The sequence below is a fragment of the Budorcas taxicolor genome, chromosome 1 (assembly GCF_023091745.1).
Source record: "Budorcas taxicolor isolate Tak-1 chromosome 1, Takin1.1, whole genome shotgun sequence".
Lineage (NCBI taxonomy): Eukaryota > Metazoa > Chordata > Mammalia > Artiodactyla > Bovidae > Budorcas > Budorcas taxicolor.
The window spans coordinates 215,404,013-215,428,807 of record NC_068910.1 but is presented as its reverse complement, the minus strand read 5'-3'; the positions used below and the strand labels follow the sequence as shown (position 1 = coordinate 215,428,807).

The 24,795-nt window shown below is 44.6% G+C and overlaps 2 protein-coding genes across 2 annotated transcripts in view; one reads left to right on the top strand and one right to left on the bottom strand.

The window, feature by feature from the left end:
- The window catches only part of PIK3R4 (phosphoinositide-3-kinase regulatory subunit 4), a 328,716-nt gene extending 305,617 nt beyond the window's left edge, over positions 1-23,099 (bottom strand). The window contains exon 1 of the mRNA XM_052646163.1: positions 23,077-23,099. The gene's annotated coding sequence lies outside the window, so the exon portion shown is untranslated. The remainder of the gene's footprint in view (positions 1-23,076) is intronic.
- LOC128053771 (apoptosis-stimulating of p53 protein 1-like) lies at positions 13,016-16,641 on the top strand. The gene is given in 5 exon segments (XM_052646194.1): positions 13,016-13,427; positions 13,429-14,201; positions 14,307-15,136; positions 15,139-15,365; positions 15,367-16,641. Coding segments are annotated over 5 exon segments (3,252 nt in total). The 5' UTR covers positions 13,016-13,052; the 3' UTR covers positions 16,414-16,641.
- Positions 23,100-24,795: the final 1,696 nt, after the last annotated feature.

Sequence of the window (24,795 nt, the reverse complement as noted above, 5' to 3'; positions counted from 1 at the left end):
AGAGTATAATATTGAGTAGAGAAGTGAAAACAAAAATCAGTGGAATAGGATACCTAGAAAAGGGAGCCTAAAAGATATATGCGTGCAACAGACGATAATAGAAGCTTCACAAATAAATGGAAAATAAATGAAATGTTGAGTAAGTGGTGTTGGGAAAACTAGTTACATTCCTGAGAAAAATTTAGATTTCACCTCACACCACAGCCCCAAATAAAGATTAACTAAGCAGTTCATGCTATGCTGTGCTTAGTCACTCAGTCGTGTCCGACCCTCTGCAACCCCTTGGACTGCAGCCCGCCAGGCTCCTCTATCCATGGGATTCTCCAGGTAAGAATACTAGAGTGGGTCGCCATGCCCTCCTCCAGGGGATCTTCCAAACCCAGAGATCGAATCCAGGCCTCCTGCATTGCAGGCCGGATTCTTACCTCTATGTAAAAAAACTAAAGCTTTAATACAAAAAAAACGACATGCACCCAACGTATAATTAACCTAATTCTGAAATGGAAAAAGATTTAAGTGCAAAAGTAAAAAAAAAAAAAATCAAGAAGGAAAAGATCAAGTAAGTTGACAAGACTAAAATTATTTTAAACAACATAAAAAATAATAGTCAAGTTACTTGAGAAAAGGTTATTTGCCATAGAAGTGATAAAATGTTGTTTTTAATGTAGATATAAAAGGCTCAAAAGATTATCAGAAGGGCATAACGCCATCATAAAATGAGGGCCAAAATAATAAATTAAAAATTCATAGTAAGAAATATGAACGAGTAATCAACATGAGGAATTTTTTTCACCTTCAATGATAGGCAAATAAATATCCATCAAAACAAGTCATCACTTTAAGCTACCAACAAAGACTGACTGAATCAACCTACTCCACACTGGAAGGCTGTGCAATACTACTCAACAATACCCAACAGCGTAGACAGTGATACTATCTCTCTGAAAAGCTGACAAAATGTGTCAAGTTCTAAAAGTATACTCATATTATTTAACTCAGTAATTAAAATTTCTGCCTCCTAACCTGGGAAAGTAATCAGAAGAAAATATTCATGGAAATGGTTAGATGTATAACTGAAGGCGGGAGGAGAAGGGGACGACAGAGGATGAGATGGCTGGATGACATCACCGACTCAACGGACACAAGTTTGAGCGAACTCCGGGATTTGGTGATGGACAGGGAGGCCTGGCGTGCTGCCATCCATGGGGTTGCAAAGAGTCGGACAAGACTGAGCAACTAAACTCAACAGATGGGTATAAACAATCTAAATATTCAAAAGAACAGTTCATTACATTTTGGTAAAACTATAATAAAATATTTCTACTTATTATGGTTTTCAAGAATTTCTAATAACATGAGAAACTGTTCAGAATACACACATTACTAGATAAAGGTTTAAAAAACAACAAGACTGAGAAGTAATATAATACATTCAGAGCACTTAGGTGCTAGGCATTATTACATCTGTTAATTCATTTTATCTTCAAAACAACTAGTGGGTTAGTGAATAAAAGTATCCTCATTTTACAGACAAGGAAACAGAGGCACACAGAAGATTAGCTGATTTCCCCAGAACCACAATCAGTAGGTGACAAAGCCAGAGCTGGAACCTAGCAATCTGGTGTCCAGAGTGGCTGCTCTTAAACACTTGATGCAAGTGTTCAACAGCAACCGAATCAAAGCAAGATCCTTCTATGACCCACCTCCTAGAGTAATGGAAACAAAAACAAACACAAACATGCGGGACCTAAATAAAAGCTTTTGCACAGCAAAGGAAGCTATAAGCAAGTTGAAAAGACAATGCTCAGAATGGGAGAAAATAACAGCAAATGAAACAACTGACAGAGGATTAACTTCCAAACCGTATAAGGAGCTCATACAAGTCAATACCAGAAAAACAAACACCCCAATCACAAAGTGGGAAAAGATCTAAACAGACAGTTCTGCAAAGAAGCCATAGAGATGGCCAGCAATCACACGAGCAGACACCTCAGCATCACTGATTATCACCCCTGGAGGCTCAGACGGTAAGGAATCTGCCTGCAAGGCGGGAGACCCAGGTTTGATCCCTGGACTAGAAAATCCCCTGGAGGAGGGACTGGCAACCCACTCCAGTATTCTTGCCTAGAGAATTCCACAGACTTAGGGGTCTGACGGGCTACAGTCCATAGAGTCACAAAGAGTCAGACACAACGAAGTGATTATTAAAGAAATTCAAATCAAAACTACAATGAGCTATCACCTCACACTGGTCAGAATGGCCATCACCAAGAAGTCTACAAACAATACATGCTGCAGAGGGTGTGGAGAAAAGGGAACGCTCTTGCACTGTCGGTGGGAATGTAAATGGATACAGCCACCATGGAAGACGGTATGGAGATTTCTTTAAAAAACTAGGAATAAAACCACCATAGGATGCAGGAATCTCATTCCTGGGCATATACCCTGAGGAAACACAACTGAAAAAAGGCACGTGTACCCCAGTGTTCCCTGAAGCACTATTTACAACAGCTAGAACAACCTAGATGTCCATCGACAGATGAATGGATAAAGCAGCTGTGGGGTGTGTGTGTGTGTTTGTGTGTGTGTGAGAGAGAGATAATGGAATATTACTCAGCCATAAAAAGGAATGCAATTGAGTCAGTTCTAATAAGGTGGATGAACCTAGAGCCTATTATACACAGTGAAGTAAGTCAGAAAGAGAAAGATAAATGTAATTTACTAATGCATGCATATGGAATCTAGAAAGATGGTACCAATGCGTTTATTTGTAGGGCAGTGATGGAGAAACAGACATAGACAACAGATTTATGGGGGGGTGGGGGGAGAGGGTGAGATGCACGGAGAGAATAACATGGAAACTTTCATTACCATATGTAAATAGGGAGCCAATGGGAATTCACTGTATGATGCAGGGAACTCAAACAGGGGCTCTGCGTCAACCTAGAGGGGTGGGTGGGGAGGGAGACGGGAGTGAGGTTCAAGAGGAAGGGGACATATGTATACCTATGGCTGATTCATGTTGATGTTCAACAGAAAACAGCAAAATTCTGTAAAGCAATTACCCTTCAATTAATAAAAATAAAACAACAGTGCCACTCTTAGCCAGTACATAACATTGCCTCACAGCATATATGGCAGAATGGGATGATGGGTGGAAAGAGGAGGCAAGCATGACCCAGAGGAAGGGAAAAAACAAAACATTAACAGAGGCTGTACATGGGCTGGAGAACTGGGAGGAAGTTGTTTTCTTTAAGGTTTTTCGATCTTCCAATTTTTCTACATCTGTGCTAAGTCATGTCAGACTCTTTGCAACCCTGTGGATTGTAGGCCGCCAGGCTCTTCTGTCCATGGGGATTCTCCAGGCACGAATACTGGAGTGGGTTGCCAGGCCCTCCTCCAGGGGATCGTGACTCAGGGATCAAACCCACATCTCTTACGTCTCCTGCATGGCAGGCAGCTTCTTTGCAACTAGTACCATCTGGGAAGTCCAATTTTTCCATAGCAAGTATGTATTAACTTTTATACACAAAAAAGAAATGAAAATTACTTTAAAAGTGAAAAAAGAACATAAAGGCCGTGTTTCAAAATACACATGGGGGTTTCCCTGGTGGTCCAGAGGTTAAAACTCCACCTTGCAGTAAGTACAAGGGACACAGCTTCCACCCCTGGTAGGGGAAGATCCCGCATGCTCTGCAGCAACCAAGCCCGTGCGCCACAACTACTGAGCTCACGCCCTAAAGCCTGCAAGTCGCAACTCCTGAGCCTGCACATTGCAACTGCTGAAGCCATGCGCCTGGAGCTTGCATTCCACGACATAAGCAGCCACAGCAAAGAGAGGCCCACAATCCATGACAAGAGTAGTCCTCGCTCGCTGCAACTAGAGAAGCTCAAGTGCAACAGTAAAGACCGTGCAAAAAATAAGAAGCCAAAAAAATCAATCAATCAATCAATCCATCTTGTTTTTAAAAAAATCCACATAAACTGACCGGTAGATGAAGTTTCATCTTTGGAAAAGAACTATATCTTTTCCAAAGAAAAGAAATAAAAACAAGATTACTTAAAAGGAGGGAGCAACACAGACAGAGGGAGGTGAGAAGCAAAGGATACTGTGTCTAGGAGCTGAGTTAGCTGGAGTCCAAGACGGAAGGCTGAGATGAATCCATAAACTAACGCAGAAGTTAAAAACAAACTAGAAAGGTCTGAAAAGAGGAGGTACAGCAATCTCCAGTTATAACGAAGCAAGAACAGTAATTTCAAGACTTTTCAAAAGCAGGAAGTATCCTTTTCTCTACATCATTATACAGTAATATTTGCAGAAACAGGAATACTATTGCTAGATGAGTTTCTTTCCTATTTTTATTCTTTAGGAAAAATATCCAACAGCAAACCTGTTATCAGTTACTTTCCCAGATTACTGAAAATCAAAATCTATAAACTCCACAGCTTCTGCTACATGAGAAAAGTCTGGATACCTGTAAAGCTGACCAGTGTGCAGAACAGTTTTTAAGCTTTTTGAGTTAATAGACAAGTTTTACAACAATGTGTAAAATGATATATAAAGGGTTAGTGGGTAATTGTAACAATATAGCTTTAGCACATAATATTTCATAAATAACCAAATCTAAAATTGAAAAGGTCAGTATAAGCAGGTGGAAAACGATCAGTTATTACTCCAAAATGAAAAATATTAAATCTTAGTGTAAAACATGACTTAATCTACACAAAATAAGTTCATTTCTTTCTAATTCTGAATCTAAATACAACGGGAATCATACGTAGATAAAATACAAATTATTTCTCTTCTTTAAATAAATCTGAAAATGAAGAATTGCAAATTTCTGAAAAAATAGTGGGAAAAGAGTCGACTGATTTTTCACAAAGTTTTGGTTTTACAAGAAGCGAAGTCTGTAAGCTTCCTTTTTAATTAGACTGATTTTCAATCATAATTATACTGTTATTTCCTGATTGTAAAAGTGATGCATGTTTACTACAGAAAATTTGACAAATATGGAAAAATGAAAAGAAGAACCCAATTACCTGTAACCCTAGCCCCAGAAATCATCACTGTTCACATCTTAGTATATTCAGCCTTTTTAATAAAGATATCATTTGTTATTATTACCTACACTCAACTGAGTTCAGTCACTTTAGTAATACTTCATGGTACTTTCCCAGGTCATTAAATATTCTTTCAGAACACACTTTTTAATGACCACACAGAATCCCTTTGTATGTGCCTCTCAATCTCTTGATCAGCTAAGATATTCCCATCACCCAAAAGCATGAAAACAGACAGAAATACCAGGAATTCATTTCCTTATTAACGAAATTTGGTAGTACTGCATGGAAATTACCTGTTTGAGAAGATAATTCAAATCTTAAAGATCAATGTAAAAACAAACAAAAACGTACCAACTATACTATCAAAAAAAGCTCCACGCAGATGCCAATCATTTTTATCTTCAGGAAAGTGATCATGTGGGACAGCGAAACGTCATTGGCTTTCTGGCATCCAAAGAACACACACAGCCGTGTTATCCCATTTTCCATTAAGGTCTGTTTCACGATATTTTCAGGGTCACTCAGCAAAGTGACAACTTTCTGCTGGACCATTTCATGGAAGGCTTGGAGCTCTAAAAAAGGAAAACAAAGAAAATTGTGATCAATTTTCTTTCCTGCAAACATACAGAGCCAGTCTTTCTCACTCCTTGGAGGAAACAGGATGATTACAGAAGCCACCACTGAAACTAAGCTTTCCATTAAGCTTTCCCACTACGCAAAGCATTGAAGGCTAGCTGGGAAAATGAAACATGGATTGAAAAACACTGTAACAGCAGATGGTACAAGCATGGCCACTGCCTCACTATTTACGAGCTCCATTGATGAGGCTCAGAGGAAAAAACGACGGGGAAGCACCAGAGAGATACTGTTCAATAAGATCAACCTAAGGATGTGAAGCTGCTTAAGAGTGGTCAGGATATAATTTGATGGTGCAGGTGTTGGTTAGCTACAGTTCAGAAAGCCAGAAAACACACTGCAAGTCCGGACAAGACTGTCTAGGTTGGGCATAACTTTCCTTCCAAGGAGTAAGTGTCTTTTAATTTCATGGCTGCAGTCACCATCTGCAGTGATTTTGGAGTCCCAAAAAATAAAGTCTGCCACTGTTTCCACTGTTTCCCCATCTGAAAAGTAGATTTCTCTAGTTTTCCTGAACTAGAAATATCTTAGAAAACATCTTAGTATACTATTTGACTTACAAATATTCAACACAATAAACATTAACTAAAAGCCTGTTAAAAAGCCGTATGAATGTACAGAAACGTGAGCCAGGGATAGACCTTACAGAGTTCACCGTTACAGTGTTCCTTTATGATAAAAGGTATGTGCCGAGGTCCAGCCTCAGCAGAGTCCAGGGACATCCTCAGGATGGACGACATCGGCGAATGAAGAAAGATAGAGAAAGAGATAAGGAAAGAACGACACAGGGGGACCAAGCTTCTTCGGTGAGCGAGGCCCGTTTACTTTATTTTCTTCGGGGCTTTTATACCCTGAGTTATACATACAGCAAGGTGAAAAATGCAGTCGACTCAACTTTCCATCAGTAATAACTTTTATCGAAATCAGGTTCCTTCCTGCAAGAGTCTTATTTTTTGCACATTATCTTCTGGCCCGGACGCCTGTTGATATTTTATGACCTCTTTTTGATAAAGGTTGGTCAGCCAGAACAATAATTTTCCCTTAAAGTGTTTCTTCTTAAATTCCTAGCCCAAGATACCCTTAAAGTACAGAGTTACATTTTTATGGAGCAAAGATTCAGCAGGTTACAGCAAAGAAAGAACTTCTTAACTCAAACTCTAATGTTGCTGATGCTAAGGCCATTACTTGTTTCTACTACATGCTGACTACATGCACTCTCAGGAACACAATGGGTAAGGAATGTGAGAGCTTGGCTGCAAGCATAGGCTCAACAATGTTCCAAGAGTCTCGATAAACCTGCCAAGTAAGCTAGAATGCTAACAGGGGGTTTGAATTGAAACACTCTTATCTTGTCCAGGAGACTTATTAACTAAAGCCCTAAGGAAACTCTTTCCAGGGGAAGGTGGCTGGGGATAGCCCCCGGTTAATGTCCAACGAGTGGTGAAAGACATAAAATAGTAAGAGAGACAGATTCTGGTTTTGGGGTAGATGCTCGAGCAGGTCCAGGGGGTCCGACGAGTCCTGAGGCCTTGCTTATCAGGACTCTTCCGCATGACCTTGTCATGGGTGGGATCTCCCGTGCTGGCTCCTGGCAGGTATGGGTTTTGATACCAAGAATCATAGGTAGTATGAAACAAACAGTTTATGATGGAGTGTATGTCAGAACATACTCACATAGTAGGAAAGGTTTAGATTCCTTAGCTATGGTGTGGTCAATGTTTTTCCTTTTATCCTGTAATTATTTTATAATTCAGCTAGCTTTGCTGTTGACACAAGTCAATTCTGGCTGAAAAACTACTGAGCTTAGAATCTGTGGTGACAGGTTGGTCATTTTCGGATGAGATAACAATGCATAAGAAAGAGTAAAAGAGAACAGTCCAACACAGGACTCCTTCCCTCTGTACATCTGGTATTCTTTCATTTACATTAGAATTATAAGAGACTCTGCTGCAAATTCACATTCTAAACAACAGCAATTCATTCTAAATAACAGAAAGCTTGGAAGAGGAGGTCACACTACCTGTGTCATAATTTCCGCTGGGAAGTGTCACTTCATCTATTTCTTCACTATTTGGGTTGTTTTTCATGTTGAGATTTTTCAACTGTACTAATTCCAGGAATCTCAAAGCTGTTTCTGCCAGCAGAGCTATGTTTTCTATAAAAGGGAGAAAATTTATAATAATTATAACCATAAATTTGTATAATGCTTATAACTTGTCTTCCCTAAATCTTAATACATATAAATAATAATCATTAAACTAAAGAAAAGCAAGACTTTCCAATTTAGCACTTAACCTAATCTGACTTTTAGTTACTAATCTCATCATCTACTAGACCCAAACTACCAGTTTTAATCATGAAACATAAACTTCTTCTAAAAGTACAGAACTGTACAACATGGTAACTACAGTTAACACTGCTGTATGGCATATATGAAAGTTCTGGAGTAAATCCTAAGAGTTCTCATTATAAGGAAACAAATTTTCCATTGCTTTGTATTATATCTTTGTAAGATGATGGGTGCTAACTAAACTTACTATAGCAATCACTTCCCAATGTATGTAATCCAAGCCATTATGCTCTACATCTTAAAACTATACAGTGAGGTATGTCAATGACATCTCAATAAAACTGGAAAAAATGCCAAATAACCAAAATACAGCATTCAAATCATCTGAGGCAAAAAAAAAAAAAAAAAAAGCTTAATTCTTCCACAAAGACCTATCTTTTCAACAGCATCATACTGAGTAAGAGACACGCAGTAGGCTACCAGAGAAACACATTTCACATCGAATTAAAAAGCTGACCTTTAAAAAAAAAAAAAAAAAGCTGACCTTTAGGATCACCCCGGTCCTGGCTCACACCTTGACCTTGACACTCACCAGATGACTGGTCAGCCAACCTGAGTCTCAGTTTCCTCAGTAACCGAGTCAGGACCACCTCAGAGGGCCACTACCCACGCACATCACCCCTTAAGGGCCTGCTTTACAGTGATCCTTGGGTTCCTGCTGAACCAGCGTGACACTGTCTGCCATGCTCCGGGAGCGGTCCGCCTCCTCTCTCTCTCTGATCGTCTAAGAGTATTCCCCACTCCTGGCCGCTGTGGAAACACCTGCTCCTTAGCGCTGCTGCCGCACCTGCTGCTAACTCTGTCTGCTCTGGGCTTCCACTTTCCTCCTCCTCCCATTCTTGCATATTCCTGCCTCTGCCCTTCCCCTCTCACTCCCATGCTTAATATGTGACCATACCCTCAAAGACACACTCTTTCTCTTCTCAGCAGCCAGTGGCACTGAACAGGAACTGCCTTATTCTATTCATTCTAAGACTCACGTTTTCTTCACTTTGTAACATCTCTGAAACAGAGATGCATCCCACCACAACTGACGTTTTTTAGTCTATCCAATACAGTGATTCCCTTCATCGTGGAGTCCCACCCCCTACGCTTGCTAGGTTCAACACTTTTCTGAATAGAACATAAATGTACCTCTTGCAAGCAAGTTATTGATACCTTGCATCGCCTACTCACCCTAAATTAGACAGGAGAACTCTATACCATTCTCTGATGATTCCAGATGAATACTACCATGTTAATGAAAATATCTTTATTAGGAACAGCCTCTTCTTTTCCTGGGCAATTCTCAAGTCTGAAAAGATCTATTACTTATCTCTCCATTTATGCTCATAAACCACAACACACTTGTCAGTTCACTTGACACAAGATACAAATCTATACCAGCATCTCTTGAGTTTAAGCACACTACAACAAGAGAAAACTTTAATTGATTTTTAAACATTTATCATTATTGACACGAGTGGTTTAATTACACTTAGCCATACAAGTTCAAAGTGAGGGATGGGGTGCGGAGGGAGGCGGGAGAGGGGTTCAGGATGGGCAGACACAAGTATCAGCTCAGTTCAGTCACTCAGTCATGTCTGACTCTTTGCGACACCATGAATCGCAGCACGCCAGGCCTCCCTGTCCATCACCATCTCCCTGAGTTCACTCAGACTCATGTTCATCGAGTCAGTGATGTCATCCAGCCATCTCATCCTCTGTCGTCCCCTTCTCCTCCTGACCCCAATCTCTCCCAGCATCAAAGTCTTTTCCAATGAGTCAACTCTTCGCATGAGGTGGCCAAAGTACTGGAGTTTCAGCTTTAGCATCAGTCCTTCCAAAGAAATCCCAGGGTTGACCTCCTTCAGAATGGACTGGTTGGATCTCCTTGCAGTCCAAGGGACTCTCAAGAGTCTTCTCCAACACCACAGTTCAGAAACATCAATTCTTTGGCGCTCAGCCTTCATCACAGTCCAACTCTCACATCCATACATGACTACTGGAAAAACCACAGCCTTGACTAGACGGACCTTAGTCGGCAAAGTAATGTCTCTGCTTTTGAATATGCTATCTGGTTGGTCATAACTTTTCTTCCAAGGAGCAAGCGTCTTGTAATTTCATGGCTGCAATCACCATCTGCAGTGATTCTGGAGCCCAACAAAATACAGTCTGACACTGTTTCCACTGTTTCCCCATCTATTTCCCATTGTAACTGAAAGCACCTTCAAATGCAGTAACCTAACAGGCTAGGTCCTTTCAACACCAAACTACTCAGCAAAATTAATTTTTTTCAACAGCAATAGACTATTATACCCTAATACCAATATTCAAGCAAACATATCTGTTCAGAGAAACTTCAGAAAGGCCTAAAGACACTAGATCAGAAGCATATACTTGTAAACATCGTACTCCAAATTAAATGTTAGTACTCCCAGTAAAATCATAAAATTCTGTCCTGTATTTTTTTACTTAATAATTCTGATCAGTTCAAATAATGAGAGTACACACAAAGCTTGAGTTTCAGGAACAGAGCAGCTATACATATTACCAAAATGTACACAAATAATTCAAGGACCAAAGTTCAAGGTTATCTTTGGAATTTCCAAAAATACCAGAGAAACAAGAGGTATTACGGTCCCTAACTTCAGGATGTCAGTGGTCATTTACTGGGACAATAAGCTCTTACCAGCGTAGGCTAGCCTGACGACCGTGGCGTCATCCTGGGCCAAGTGGGCTATGCCTGGCAGGATGTACTCTGGGTAAATGTTGACATCGTTGCGAGGAACCTCCTTCACCAGAGCAAGAAGTTTAGTCAATGTCCTCAAGGCTTCGGCCCTTACTCTGGGAACAGAGTCATTGCTGAAATGCAAAAGATAAGGTGTAACACAATCCAAAAGAATTTCTACACTTAATCTTGGGGCCAAATGGAGAATAAGTTCCAAAGCGGCAAGCTTGGAGTCGCAGTATTTCACGGTCTGCAGGCAGGACGTTATAACTGACACCAAGATAACCAGCCCATTCTCCTTGGGCTCTCCATCCGCTTTCTCCAGCAGATCGTGTCCACACAGATTGTGAATGATGTTGTCCAAATCCTTCCTTATAACCAGAATACGCTCATCTGCAGAAAGAAATGTTTCTTTGGCAAACTGGGCCATATAGGGCTGAAGAAAAGTATAGAATATTTCAGGAAAGGCATTGTCACGTTGCTACTTTAAGTAATCTTCTGCTTCTAAACGTTTATCTGGTTCACGGTGAATCATCTGAGTTACATACACCAAGGGGACAATGGAAGTAAAACACAGATTTGAGAAAAGGAAATTAAATCAGACCAAAGCTACAACACCAATTTACACGTGATTTAAAGGGATTCTAAGGTCATACTGACTCTTTCCAATCTTTACCTTTCAAACTACTTTCAGAACCTGACTAGTGAGTAAAATGTGACTCTCCCATCACCGTATAAAGCAAGAGGAAATCACGTAGTAACGTACTCTAGATGGTCCAGACACATAAAGAGGATCAAGTCTTTAAAAGTAGTCAAATTCATTCCTTCTACAGCTAAGAAAAGGTAGGCCCAAATTCATAAAGTTACTTAGCCAACACAACATGATAATGAGCACCACCCCGAGAACAGACAGGTATGCCAGCTCTGAAACCCAGTGTACTGTTTGTTCACTGCATGTGAGCTAAACTGGCTTCCTCTGGAGCATCTTACTTTTTAATATTTGACATTTTTAAAAGAAATCAAAATGCAGGGTTCCCTACCTTCCTAAAGAATATTTTAAATATACCGTAACCTTTCAATGGCTCACAGTCATCATCAGATGCATTAGTTATGTAGTAAATGCTGTAAAAAAAAAGTCCCCTCAAACAGCAGTGTGGATATATACGGCTGACATGACCTCCCAGCATTCCTCACATCTGATCTGCTATAGTAATGGGTAATTCAACAGCTCCCCTGCCAGAATTGCCCTCAGAGTCAAGGAAGGTCTACAAAGCCAGCTGCTTCTATATGAAATGCCCTTATACTGCTGTACTACACTCAAGCTGATTCTCCTGTCTCCTCATTTTACATATTTATCCTCTTTATTACCTACCAGCAAGCTCTATCTTGGACAACCTCTCTAATGCCCAAGCACCTCCTCATTTCCTTCCAAATCTGTCCAAAGCAGAGTTAGGATTCTAATGGAAAGGTGTGTGTGTGTGTATGTGTGTGTGCTTGTAATATAAAGTCAAATGAGCTCTGTGTCTGAGAAGGGGGGAAAATTATACATTTCTGCCTAACAAACTAAAAACGATAGGAGGCTTCTATTAGTCTATGGGGCTTTATTTCCTGTGCCAAATTCAGAACCTTCCAGAGAACTAATACCGAAGGGAGAATATAATTCTATTTAAAACATTATGGTAAATATTTGCAGCATAGTTACCAACTCTCTGATACTGCGATCTTCAATTTGACTCAGCACCTGCTCAGGGAAAAACTGCCCATTTCTATAGGCCAAATGTTGAGAGAGATCAAACAGAGGCACGCCTTCTGTAAAAAGCTCAGCCATCACACAACCTGGAAAACAACAGGAAATAATTCCATTAAAACTGAAAGGCAACAGATTCTTAATACAAATCAAAGTTCAGAGAATTCATGAAACTCAAGATATATAACTTCTTTAATGGAACATACAACTACAATCAAGCAAGGCAGAAAAAACGTTTACCAGTGAATCATCAGTTTACAAAAGAATGAAGTCAAAAAAGGCCGACTTAATTTTTCTCCTTAAAAAATTAAATCAAATTACTTCCTTGTTCTCTAGTTTAAAACAAATGGGGGCAGCCGGAGGAGGCGGAGGCGGCGGCGGCGGCAGCCGGTCCCAGGACAGCGACGCAGCACGCCGGCGGCCGCGACAGGGCCGGCCAGGCTCTGCAGCCCGCCGCAGTCGCCGCCTCCCCGTGAAGGCCAGAGAGCGCGGTGGCGGCCGCGCGTCCTGTCAGGCGGCCGAGGGCGCCGCGGACCCGCGCCACGATGATGCCGATGATATTAACCGTGTTCTTGAGCAACAATGAACAGATTTTAACAGAGGTTCCTATAACACCAGAAACAACATGTCGTGATGTTGTCGAATTTTGCAAAGAACCTGGAGAAGGCAGTTGCCATTTAGCTGAAGTGTGGAGGGGAAATGAGCGTCCCATACCCTTTGATTATATGATGTATGAACATCTTCAGAAGTGGGGGCCACGAAGGGAAGAAGTGAAATTTTTCCTTCGACATGAAGATTCCCCAACAGAGAGCAGTGAACAAGGTGGCCGTCAGACCCAGGAGCAAAGAACTCAGAGAAATGTAACAAATGTACCTGGAGAAAAACGCACTGAAAATGGGGTTGGGAATCCACGTGTTGAGCTTAACCCTCTCAGAACTGCAAGATATGGCAGCTCGGCAGCAACAGCAGATTGAAAACCAGCAGCAGATGTTGGTGGCCAAGGAACAGCGTTTACATTTCCTAAAGCAGCAGGAGCGCCGTCAGCAGCAGTCTGTTTCTGAAAATGAAAAGCTTCAGAAACTGAAAGAGCGAGTTGAAGCCCAGGAAAATAAGCTGAAGAAGATCCGTGCCATGAGGGGACAAGTGGACTACAGCAAGATCATGAATGGCAATCTGTCTGCTGAAATAGAAAGGTTCAGTGCCATGTTCCAGGAAAAGAAGCAGGAGGTACAAACTGCGATTTTAAGAGTTGATCAACTCAGTCAACAATTGGAAGATTTAAAGAAGGGAAAACTGAACGGGTTCCAGCCTTACAATGGCAAGCTGACTGGACCGGCAGCAGTGGAGCTAAAAAGACTGTACCAGGAGCTTCAGATTTGTAACCAGCTCAACCAGGAGCAGAACTCAAAGCTGCAGCAGCAGAAGGAACTCCTGAACAAGCGCAACATGGAGGTGGCCATGATGGACAAGCGGATCAGCGAACTGCATGAGCGCCTTTACGGGAAGAAGCTTCAGCTGAGCCGCTTGAACGGCACGTCGTTGCCTCAATCACCCCTGAGCGCACCCGGCAGGGTGGCAGCAGTGGGGCCGTATATCCAGGTGCCCAGCACCGGCAGCTGCCCCACGCCCAGAGACCCGGCGAAGCCCCAGTCCCTCACCGGCGCCTCGAGTGCTGCCCACGGAAGGTCCAAATCCAATGGCCATGGTCAACCCAGAGCGACCCGTCTGTGGACAGTGTCGGACCTTGACGCCGGGCCTGGCCGTGGCCCATCGCAGCGCCCCGCGAGCCCGTTTGCAAAGCTCAATGATGGAAACTGGCCAACCTTAAAACAGAATTCTAGCTCTTCGGTGAGACCACCACAGATCGCCGGCGTGGACTGGAAGGACACGAGTGCTGAGGGGCCGCTCAAGCAGGGGCCCGTCTCGAGCCAGCCCATGCCCCTGTCAGCCCTGAGTGCTCCAGAGAAGCTGGGCATGGAGACCGGCAAAGTGCCGCCCCCTCTGCCTGGTGTAAGCAAGCCGCTGCCCCCAAGCTATGGGACGTACCCAAGTCCTGCCCCTGTGGGCCCGGGCTCAACCAACTCCCTGGAGAAGAGGAAGGAGGGCAGCTTGCCCAGGCCCAGCGCAGGCCTTCCCGGTCGGCAGAAGCCCGCCCCACTGCCCCCTGCGGGAGGCCCGCACCAGCCGGGCTCCTCGCAGCAGATTCAGCAGAGGATTTCTGTGCCCCCAAGTCCCACATACCCGCCTGCAGGGCTGCCTGTGTTTCCAGCCGGAGATGGCAAACCCGAACTCCCGCTGACTGTGGCCATTAGGCCCTTCCTGGCTGATAAAGGGTCGAGGCCACAGTCCCCCAGGAAAGGACCCCAGACGGTGAATTCAAGTTCCATATACTCCATGTACCTCCAGCAAGCCACACCACCTAAGAATTACCAGCCAGCAGCGCACAGCACCGTGAATAAGTCGGTTAAAGCAGTATATGGGAAGCCGGTTCTGCCGTCGGGCTCCACGTCCCCGTCCCCGCTGCCCTTCCTCCACCGCTCACTGGCCCCGGGTGCCGCGCAGCCCCCGCCTCCCGGGGAGAGCACCGAGAAGGAGCCAGAGCCCGAAAGCCCTGCGCCGCCTGGGGACGGGCCGTGGAGAGCCTGCAGCGGCTGCTCATTCCCACCAAGCTGACGCTCATCGTGCACTCGCCGCTGCGCTACCAGAGCGACGCCGACCTGGAGGCCCTGCGCAGGAAGCTGGCCAACGCGCCGCGGCCCCTGAAGAAGCGCAGCTCCATCACAGAGCCTGAGGGTCCTGCTGGGCCCAACATCCAGAAGCTGCTGTACCAGCGCTTCAACACGCTGGCTGGCGGCATGGGGGGGCGCCCCCTTCTACCAGCCCAGCCCCTCGCAGGACTTCCTGGGCTCCTTGGCTGATGTGGACAATCAGAACGCTACTGCCAACGGGAACCTGGGCGAGGCCGGCCCTGCCCCGCCCACCGCCTCGCTCCCCGTAGAGCCCCACCCAGCCTCCGACGCCAACGACAACCGGCTCCCTTCCCCTGAACCCGAGGGCCTGCTCTGTCCTCCGAACACCCGCCAGATGGCTGAGCCGGCCGAGGATGACAACAACAACGTGGCCACAGCCCCGTCCACTGAGCAGGTCCCCAGCCCTGGGGCTGAGGCCCCCTCTCCAGGGGAGAAGCAGGCGCCCCCAGCTGTGCCACTGTCCTCGGCCTCTACGAGCAAGCGGACCAACCTGAAGAAGCCCAACTCAGAACGGACGGGACATGGCTTGCGGGTCCGCTTCAACCCGCTGGCACTGCTCCTGGACGCATCTCTGGAGGGCGAGTTCGACCTGGTGCAGAGGGTCATCTACGAGGTGGAGGACCCCAGCAAGCCCAACGACGAGGGCATCACCCCGCTGCATAACGCCGTCTGCGCCGGCCACCACCACATCGTGCGGTTCCTGCTGGACTTCGGGGTCAACGTGAACGCCGCCGACAGTGACGGCTGGACGCCCCTGCACTGTGCCGCCTCTTGCAACAGCGTCCACCTCTGCAAGCAGCTGGTGGAGAGCGGCGCTGCCATCTTTGCCTCCACCATCAGCGACATCGAGACGGCGGCGGACAAGTGCGAGGAGATGGAGGAGGGCTACATCCAATGCTCCCAGTTTCTATGCGGCGTGCAGGAGAAGCTGGGCGTGATGAACAAAGGGGTGGTGTACGCCCTGTGGGCCTACGAGGCCCAGAACAGCGACGAGCTGTCCTTCCGCGAAGGGGACGCGCTCACCATTCTGCGGCGCAAGGACGAGGTCGAGACCGACTGGTGGTGGGCTCGCCTCGGGGACCGGGAGGGCTACGTGCCCAGGAACCTGCTGGGGTTGTATCCGCGGATCAAACCCCGACAGCGGACGCTGGCCTGAGCGCCCCCTGCAGCACCGCACAGGTTCACCGGGGGCGGGGAGCGGCTCGGGCTGACTCGGCCATCTCCCGGAAGTGGACGCTGGACGCAGCTTCATGGGCTCCCGAAGCAGACCGTTTTCGCGGTGTGAGGGCCCCCGGGTGAGGGTCTGCCCTCGGCTCAGAGAGAGGCCTTCACCTCCAAGGAGACTGAATTTTGCTAATTACTGTAAATCCAAATAAATACCCAGCTTTCTAAACCAAAAAAAAAAAATAAGAAAAAAAAACAAAAAACAAACGTACTACACATGAATGATATATACACATATATTAAGAGATACAAAGATAGATTCAAAGTCATCATAGTGTTTTTATTATGAATTTATAGACATTAAGTTCATAAGAAACTACTGAGAAGTCATATCTGACAACTCACGAACCATTACACAAAGAGTTATCAGGTGCCTACCACACACTAGACTTTAACAGTGCACGAAAAAGATAAAATCTCTGCCCTCAGGAAGCTCTTATTCTAGAAGAGAGAAAGTAAACCAGCAAACAAACACAATTATAAAATGGGAAGTGCTAAGATGTGTGGCTGTAAGATTAAAGGGGGAAAAGAGATACCCTTCATAGTGCACTTAAATAAGCATCAAACAAGAAATAAAGTATCTACATTCCCAAAAAGACAGAGCAGTTTCACTGAAACATTATCTGACACACATTTAACAAGTTTGAAGAAGATTTTGGAACAACCTGAGCCCCAGCTTTGCATGTGCCGGTCCCTCTGCCTGGGGTGTGACTCCATCGAGAATCTTCATGGTTTACACCTAAACCTCTTTCAGGTCTTGAATCAAATGTCATCTTAGCACTGTGGCATTTCTTGACTGCCCAGTAAAACTGCAAGCCCCCCAACACAACTACCCCACCCTCAACACGTAGCACAATCCTCTCCCAACAGCACCAAACACCACATTTTATATTTTATGCATGTATTTCTTTACTGTCCATATACCCACTAGAATGTAAACTCCATAGGGATTTTTGTCTATTTTGTTCACTAAAAAATCTCTAGCAACTAAGACACTTCCTGATATATATATAATAAACACTCAATAAATTTCTTAATTTCTATCCATATGGTATCAAGGTTTGTAATTAAAAAAAAAACTAAAAATGGCTATTAAGAACACCAAAGCAAAAAGAAAACAGAAGAACTGAACAATACCATCAACTAGATCTAACGGATATCAAAGGAACACTCGCTCCATCTAACAGAATACAAAATTCTTCTCAAGTACATGTGGCACACTCTCAGATGAAACCATATGCTGGACCATAGAACAAGCTTCAAGAGTTTTAAAGGACTGAAATCATAGAAATTATGTCCTTCAAACACAATGGAATGAAATAAATCAGTATCAGAAATCTGAAATATTCACAAATATGTAGAATGAAACAATGTATTCATAAATAACCAATGATCAAGAAAACTTACGAAATACTTTGAGATGAATGAAAATGAAAGCAATATACAAAAATGTATGGGATTCAACTAAAGCGCAATTGGAGAAAACGTAAACGATAAACACCTAACTTGCAAAAGAAGAGCTCAAAACAATAACTTCATCTTAACCTTGAGAAACAAACTAAAACCAAAGAAAAAGAAGGAAAGAAAAACCAGAAATTGGAGAGATAATTTATGCAATAAGGTATAAAATACACTAGAGAATGTTACCCAAACCGAAAGCTTGTGCACTGCAAATCTCAACACAACTGACAAAACTTTTAGTGAGATGACTCAAACTACTAACATCAGGTAGGAAAAAGGGGACATGACTACCAACCTCACAGAAATAATAAGAATTTTAAGGGAATAATTTAAACAAATGGATGCCTGCCAAAAATTAAGACAAACTAAATGAAACGGACAGATTCCTAAAAAGATAAAGATTACCAAAGGTGACTTCAAAGAAAATCTGAATAGACCTTAAAGAGTGATGGAATTAGTAATTAAAAATCTCCCAAAAAGAGAAACCTAAGCCAGCTAAACAAGTGAATTCTGCCAAACATTAAAATAATTAACAGCCATCCTTGACAAATCCTAAAAAAACACAGAGGAGGAGAAACACTTTCCAAGTTATTCTATGAGGCCAATCTTACCCTAGTAGCAAACTAGACAAAAGGATCATAATTAAAGAAAACTATACATTAATATCCCTGATATAAAAATCATCCAAAGAATATCAGCAAACTGCAGGTAGGAACTGAAGAGTCCATAGTAGTAGTAGTGAATTTGCTCAGTCGTGTCCGACTCTTTGCAACCCCATGGACTGTAGCCTACCAGGCTCCTCCGCCCATGGGATTTTCCAGGCAAGAGTACTGGAGCGGGGTGCCATTGCCTTCTCCAGAAGAGTCCATACCAACAATAATAAACAAGTTAGGGGAAAGAGAGGATACTTGAGCACATAGAATGCTGAAGGCCTACGTGGAAGGCGCTGGAATCGGAAGATCATCATTTTGCAACCATCACAGTAAAGATCAAAGAAGACAAGAATGATCAACAGATGCCAAATCAAGGAGGAAATCGTGACGACTGGCAGGATACTAGCATGGTGTTAAAAGTTTCTTCCCACAGGTCGCTTTACTAATTGCAAGGGATTAAAAACAAAAACAAAAAGTAACTACAGAAAGGAGAAAGTGGGCAAGAATTTGACATGATCAAAATAAACATCACCAATACATATCATTTGCCCCAGATACCAGAGTATGAAGACATCATCACCTACACAGAGGGCCTGAGAATGAATAAGCTGAATCTAATCACAAGCTTTACATGAACAGTGCAAAGAAACAGAGGAAAACAATAGAATGGGAAAGACTAGAGACCTCTTCAAGAAAACTGGAGATACCAAGGAAATACGTCATGCAAGGACAGGTACCATAAAGGACAGAAGCAGTAGGAACCTAACAGAAGCAGAAGAGATTAAGAAGAGGAGGCAAGAATACACAGAAGAACTGTACAAAAAAGGTCTTAATGACCCAGAGAACTATGACGGTGTGATCACTCATCTAGAGTCAGATATCCTGAACTGTGAAGTCACGTGGACCTTAGGAAGCATCACTATGAACAAAGCCAGTGGAGGTGATGCAATTCCAGCTGAGCTATTTCAAGTCCTAAGAGATGATGCTGTGAAAGTACTGCACTCAATATGCCAGCAAAGTTGGAAAACTCAGCAGTGGCCACAGGACTGGAAAAGGTCAGTTTTCATTCCAATCAAAGGGCACTGCCAAAGAATGTTCAAACCACAGAACCATGGCACTCATTTCACATGCCAGCAAGGGAATGCTCAAAATCCCTCAACTTATGCTTCAGCAATACGTGAGCCAAGAATTTCCAGATGGACAAGCTAGATTTACAAAAGGCAGAGGAACCAGAGATCAAATGTCCAACATCCACTGGATCACAGAGAAAGCAAGGAAATTCCAAAAAAACATCTGTTTCACTGACTACACAAAAGCCTTTGCCTGTGTGGATCACAAAAACTGGAAAAATTCTTTAAGAGATACCAGACCACCTTACCTGTGTCCTGAGAAACCTGTATGCAGATCAAGAAAAAAGTCAGAATCAAACATGAAACATTGGACTGGTTCAAAACTGGGAAAGGAGTACATCAAGGTGGTATACTGTCACCATGCATATTTGCTTTCTATGCAAAGTACATCTTCCGAAGTGCTGGGCTGAATGAACCACAGGGTGGAATCAAGATTGCCAGGAGAAATATCAACAACCTCAGATATGCAAATGATACAACTCTAAGGGCAGAAAGTGAGGAGGAACTAAAGGGCCTCTTCATGAGGGTGAAAGAGAGTGAAAAAACCGTCTTAAAACTCAACACTCAAAAAGCTAAGATCACAGCATCCAATCCCAACACTTCATGGCAAACAGGTGGGAAAAAGTGGAACCAGTGACAGATTTTCTCGGGCTCCAAAATCACTGTGGACAGTGACTGCAGCCATGAAATTCAAAGATGCTTGCTCCTTGGAAGAAAAGCTACAACAAACCTAGACAATACATAAACAAGCAAATGCTACTTTGCCCACAAAGGTGTGTAGAGTCAAAGCTATGGTTTTTCCACTAGTCATGTGTGGATGTGAGAGCTGGACCATAAAGGCTGGGTGCCAAAGAACTGATGCTTTTGATTTGTGGTGCTGTCCCTTGCACAGTAAGGAGATCAAACCAGTCAGTCCTAAAGGAAAAATCAACCCTGAATATATTCATTGGAAGGACTGATGCTGAGGCTGAAGCTCCAATACTTTGGCTACCTGATGGGAAGAGCCAAATCACTGCTAAAGACCCTGTTTCTAGCAAAGATTGAAGGAAACAGGAGAACAGGGCAGCAGAGGATGAGATGGTTGGATGGCATCACCGACTCAATGGACATGAGTCACTCCATGGGGTCTCAAAGAGTTGACCACAACTCAGCATCTGAACCATAATCACCTTTCAGGTCTTAGTGTAAACATCATCCTTCCAATCAAGATTCCTTTCCTGATTCTGCCTCTCTACGCATCACCACCAAAGACTCATTTAAGTATCCATAGATTCCTGGAACAGTACCCTAAGCATATCACCACCACAGCAAAAAGCAGTGCACTGAAATCTCATTAATATCAATCTCTTCACTTAAAGGGCAAGCACCTTGAAAACAGAAACGTAACTATTCATCTCTCTCACTTAAGACAGTGCCTGACCCATACAGAAGAATTCAAATATTCCTTATACATCTGAATAAGCGGACCACTCTCTGCATTTTCTAGCTACTTAAAACACATCCAATGAAATAATGCATCTGTCTGAAGAGTAGGTGGATTTACCAAAAAGTTAATTTCCGTATTCAACAGTTAAAATAAATGCACATTCATTCCAACCTTAGCAAAGCCGACCACTCAAATACCTGCTGAAAAGATATCCATTGCTTGCTTCAATTCTCCTCTTGTTCTCTGATTGCTGTTTAAGTCTACAAGTGGAGTTGAAGGATCTCTCATATATTCTAACTCTGCGGCAAACAATCCACCATGGACAAAACGTTCAGGAGCAATGTAACAAGTTCTCCTCCGTGAAGTGTCAAAAAAATCGTTGAAATCTGCCGGGTTGTCCTCTGGAAGGTAAGTGGGCTTGAAACTGGCAAAATCCCTTAGAAGAACCCAGTTCCAACTGGTGACCATCACGTTCTCCGTCTTGATGTCCCCATGATGGACGCCGGACTTGTGCGCTTGGTCCACAGCTGTGAGGATCTGGAAAGCGATCCAGCGCTTCTCAATGTTATTTAAGAACGGACGGGTGCTGATGCGGTCGTAGAGGCTGTCTCGCACGTACTGCCTGAAGAGCATGGCTGCCTTCTCAGATGCTTTTTCGGCAGCTTTCTGGAAAGGCAGACAGTTCTGGGCAGAATGAAGCCTGATTTTCAGTTCCTCCAGCTCTTGTTTATAGCTCGTGAGAGGCAACGTGGGATCCTGAATTGCAAAGACCTTCACAACCACCGGGCCTTCCCGGTGCTTCGCTCGAGCAACTTTAAAGAACCGAGTACTCCCCAGACTCTTATCATATTCAAAGTCATGGATGTCTGAGAAATAACTCTCCACAGAAAGGATCTGGGAGGGAGCAATGCCAGCGAGCTGGTTTCCCATGACGGCAGCAGGCACCCCGAGACAGCAGGTTAGGATACAACACGTACTTTCTGAAGAAAAGAAAGAAAAAAAGGAAGCAATGAAACATCATTTTTTATGTGGCATCCTTCTACAAGGTAGATGTATCATATTCCTCTCCCACCCCACAGGGCTGTATTTAACAACTTCTTGGCAGCCTCTACATTTCAGACATATTTATCTTAAAAGATCTTATTATTTTCTCGTCCTTTCCGGGATATTACAGGAAAATAGGCCCCATCAATATTAAGTTGAAATGTCACAACGTGTATTTTCTGATACTGATACTTGAAAAATTTAACCAATCTTTATTACGTGTTCAGTATTGTGCTTGGGGCTGAAAGAGGCACCAAAGTGCTATGTGACACAGTTAGTTGTCCAAGAAGAATCTGTAGTCTTCAATACAAAACCCAAGCACATCTTAAATCTAACTAAGATCGCAAAATACAAACAGGTTAGGCTTGGTCTCCCTGGTGGCTCAGATGGTAAAGAATCTGCCTCCAATGCAGGAGACCTGTGTTCAGTCCCTGGGTCGGAAGATCCCCTGGAGAAGGAAATGGCAACACATTCCAGTACTCTTACTTGGAAAATCCCATGAACAGAGGAGCCTGGTAGGCGACACAGTCCACGGGATCGCAGAGTTGCACACCACTGAGTGACTAAAAAATTAACCAATCGTGGACCCGTCCAGCCTTAACTCCAGCGTGCCTTCCCACTCAGCTAACTGAAGGCAGAAGAGCTGCTTGGTTTACAACAACACGGAAGAACCCCTGGCAGAGATGTTAAGGGAAAGTAAATCAAAATTTATTGCCAAAACCTATTTGCCAAAACACAGCCCAATGTTCTCCTAGTTCAGATCTTGCAGGAACTCAAAATACCCTCCTTGCCAATCACAGTCCAAGGTTCTCATAGCTCAGATCTCGCAGGAAAGCAAAGCACACAAGCACGCACGGCTGTGCACACACGCAAACCTTTACCCCGGGGCAGTGGGAAGTGTCACAAGCCGACGGCTCGCTACCTCACAAGGAGCTCACGGCGGGTCCCTTCGGGGTCTGGGCGGCGAAGGGAGCCAGCAGCCCGGCGAAACCCCCTCAGAGGGAGGACGGGGGAGCCGCGGAAGGCGTCCGGGACCCGGGCGGCCCGCTCTCGGGGCCGCGGCTGACGAGAGCCCAGCGGCTGACGAGAGCCCAGCGCCCGAGGAGCTGGCCCGCCAGCCCCGCCGCCTCAGAGGCCACGCGTTCCCGGGCCTCGCCGTCCTCTCAGGCGGGCCTGAACCGTCAAGGTCCTCCGACTCCCCCAGGGCCTCAGCACCAGCGGGAGACGGAGCCCGGAGGACTGGCCGGCTTCCGGGGCCCGAGGAAACGCCGCTCCTCCCGCGACGGCCGGACGACACCTTGCGGGCCTAGCTCCTGGGAGAAGACGCCGGCTCGGACCCCACTTCCTGTGGCGGAGAGGAAGTGACGTCGCAGCGAGGCTGGAGGAGGAGGAGCGCGGGGGCGGGCCTGGTTGCTCGGAAACCAGGGAGGGGCGTGGCCTCGCGCCAGGAGCCTGAAGAAAGTAAAGCGGCCGGCGTCCCTGGTGGCTCCGCTGCTAAAGAGGCCCGCTGCGGTGCGGCGATGGCAACCCACTCCAGTGTTCTTGCCTGGAGAATCCCAGGGACGGGGGAGCCTGGTGGCTGCCGTCTATGGGGTTGCACAGACTCGGACACGACTGAAGCGACTTAGCGGCAGCAGCAGCAGCGGTGCGGGAGACCTGGGTTCCATCCCTGGGTTGGGAAGAGCCCCTGGAAAAGGGAACAGTTACACCCACTCCAGGATTCTTGCCTGGAGAATCCCATGGACAGAGGAGCCTGGTGGGCTGTGGGTAACCCCAGGATTCTGACCTGGAGAATTCCATGACTGTATAGTCCATGGGGTCGCAAAGAGTTACACACCACTGAGCCACTATGCACACTTGTTATGCCACAGTTTGAGGATTTATTTATTAAAACACACTTATTTAATTGATATAACATCTTAGATTATTACCCAAATTATAACTGAGACGCAGTTGCCCTTGTTGTTGTATTATTTGTATTTTTACATTTATGCGTTTGGTAGGTTGGGCTTTCCTGGTGGCCCAGTGGTAAAGAATCCACCTGCCAATGCAGGAGATGCGGGTTCCATCCCTGGATCAGGGAGATTCCCTTGGAGAAGGAAACGGCAAGCCCACTCCAGTGTTCTTGCCTGGGAAGTTCCTTAGGCAGAGGAGCCTGGTGGGCTGCAGTCTATGGGCTTGCAAAGGAGTCAGAGAGGACTAAGTGACTAAAATAGCAAACAGCAACAATAATTTGGTCGGTTAGTCCTCACCTGTTGACTTCCAGACCTTATATATATACATACTGTGTTCCTTGTTATTATTTTTGTGGAAATGGTTCTCATTACCATCCTGGTCATATTATTAGATAACAAACATTTGTATGCATACTACCTGCTGGTCCTTGAAAATGGGGATATATCTATGTATAAAACCGGGGCTCTGTTTTCTAGCATGGGATAATCTGCAGTTAGGTGAGAGCAGTAATGCTACTTGTGCTTTGAGACCATCAAAGGGACAAATGGCTAATTGAACCCAATCATGGTGTTGAGGGTCCTTAAAGTGTATTTTTGAGGAGATTTTATTTACCCATGTTGTTCTGATAAGATTGTTTTTTCTCA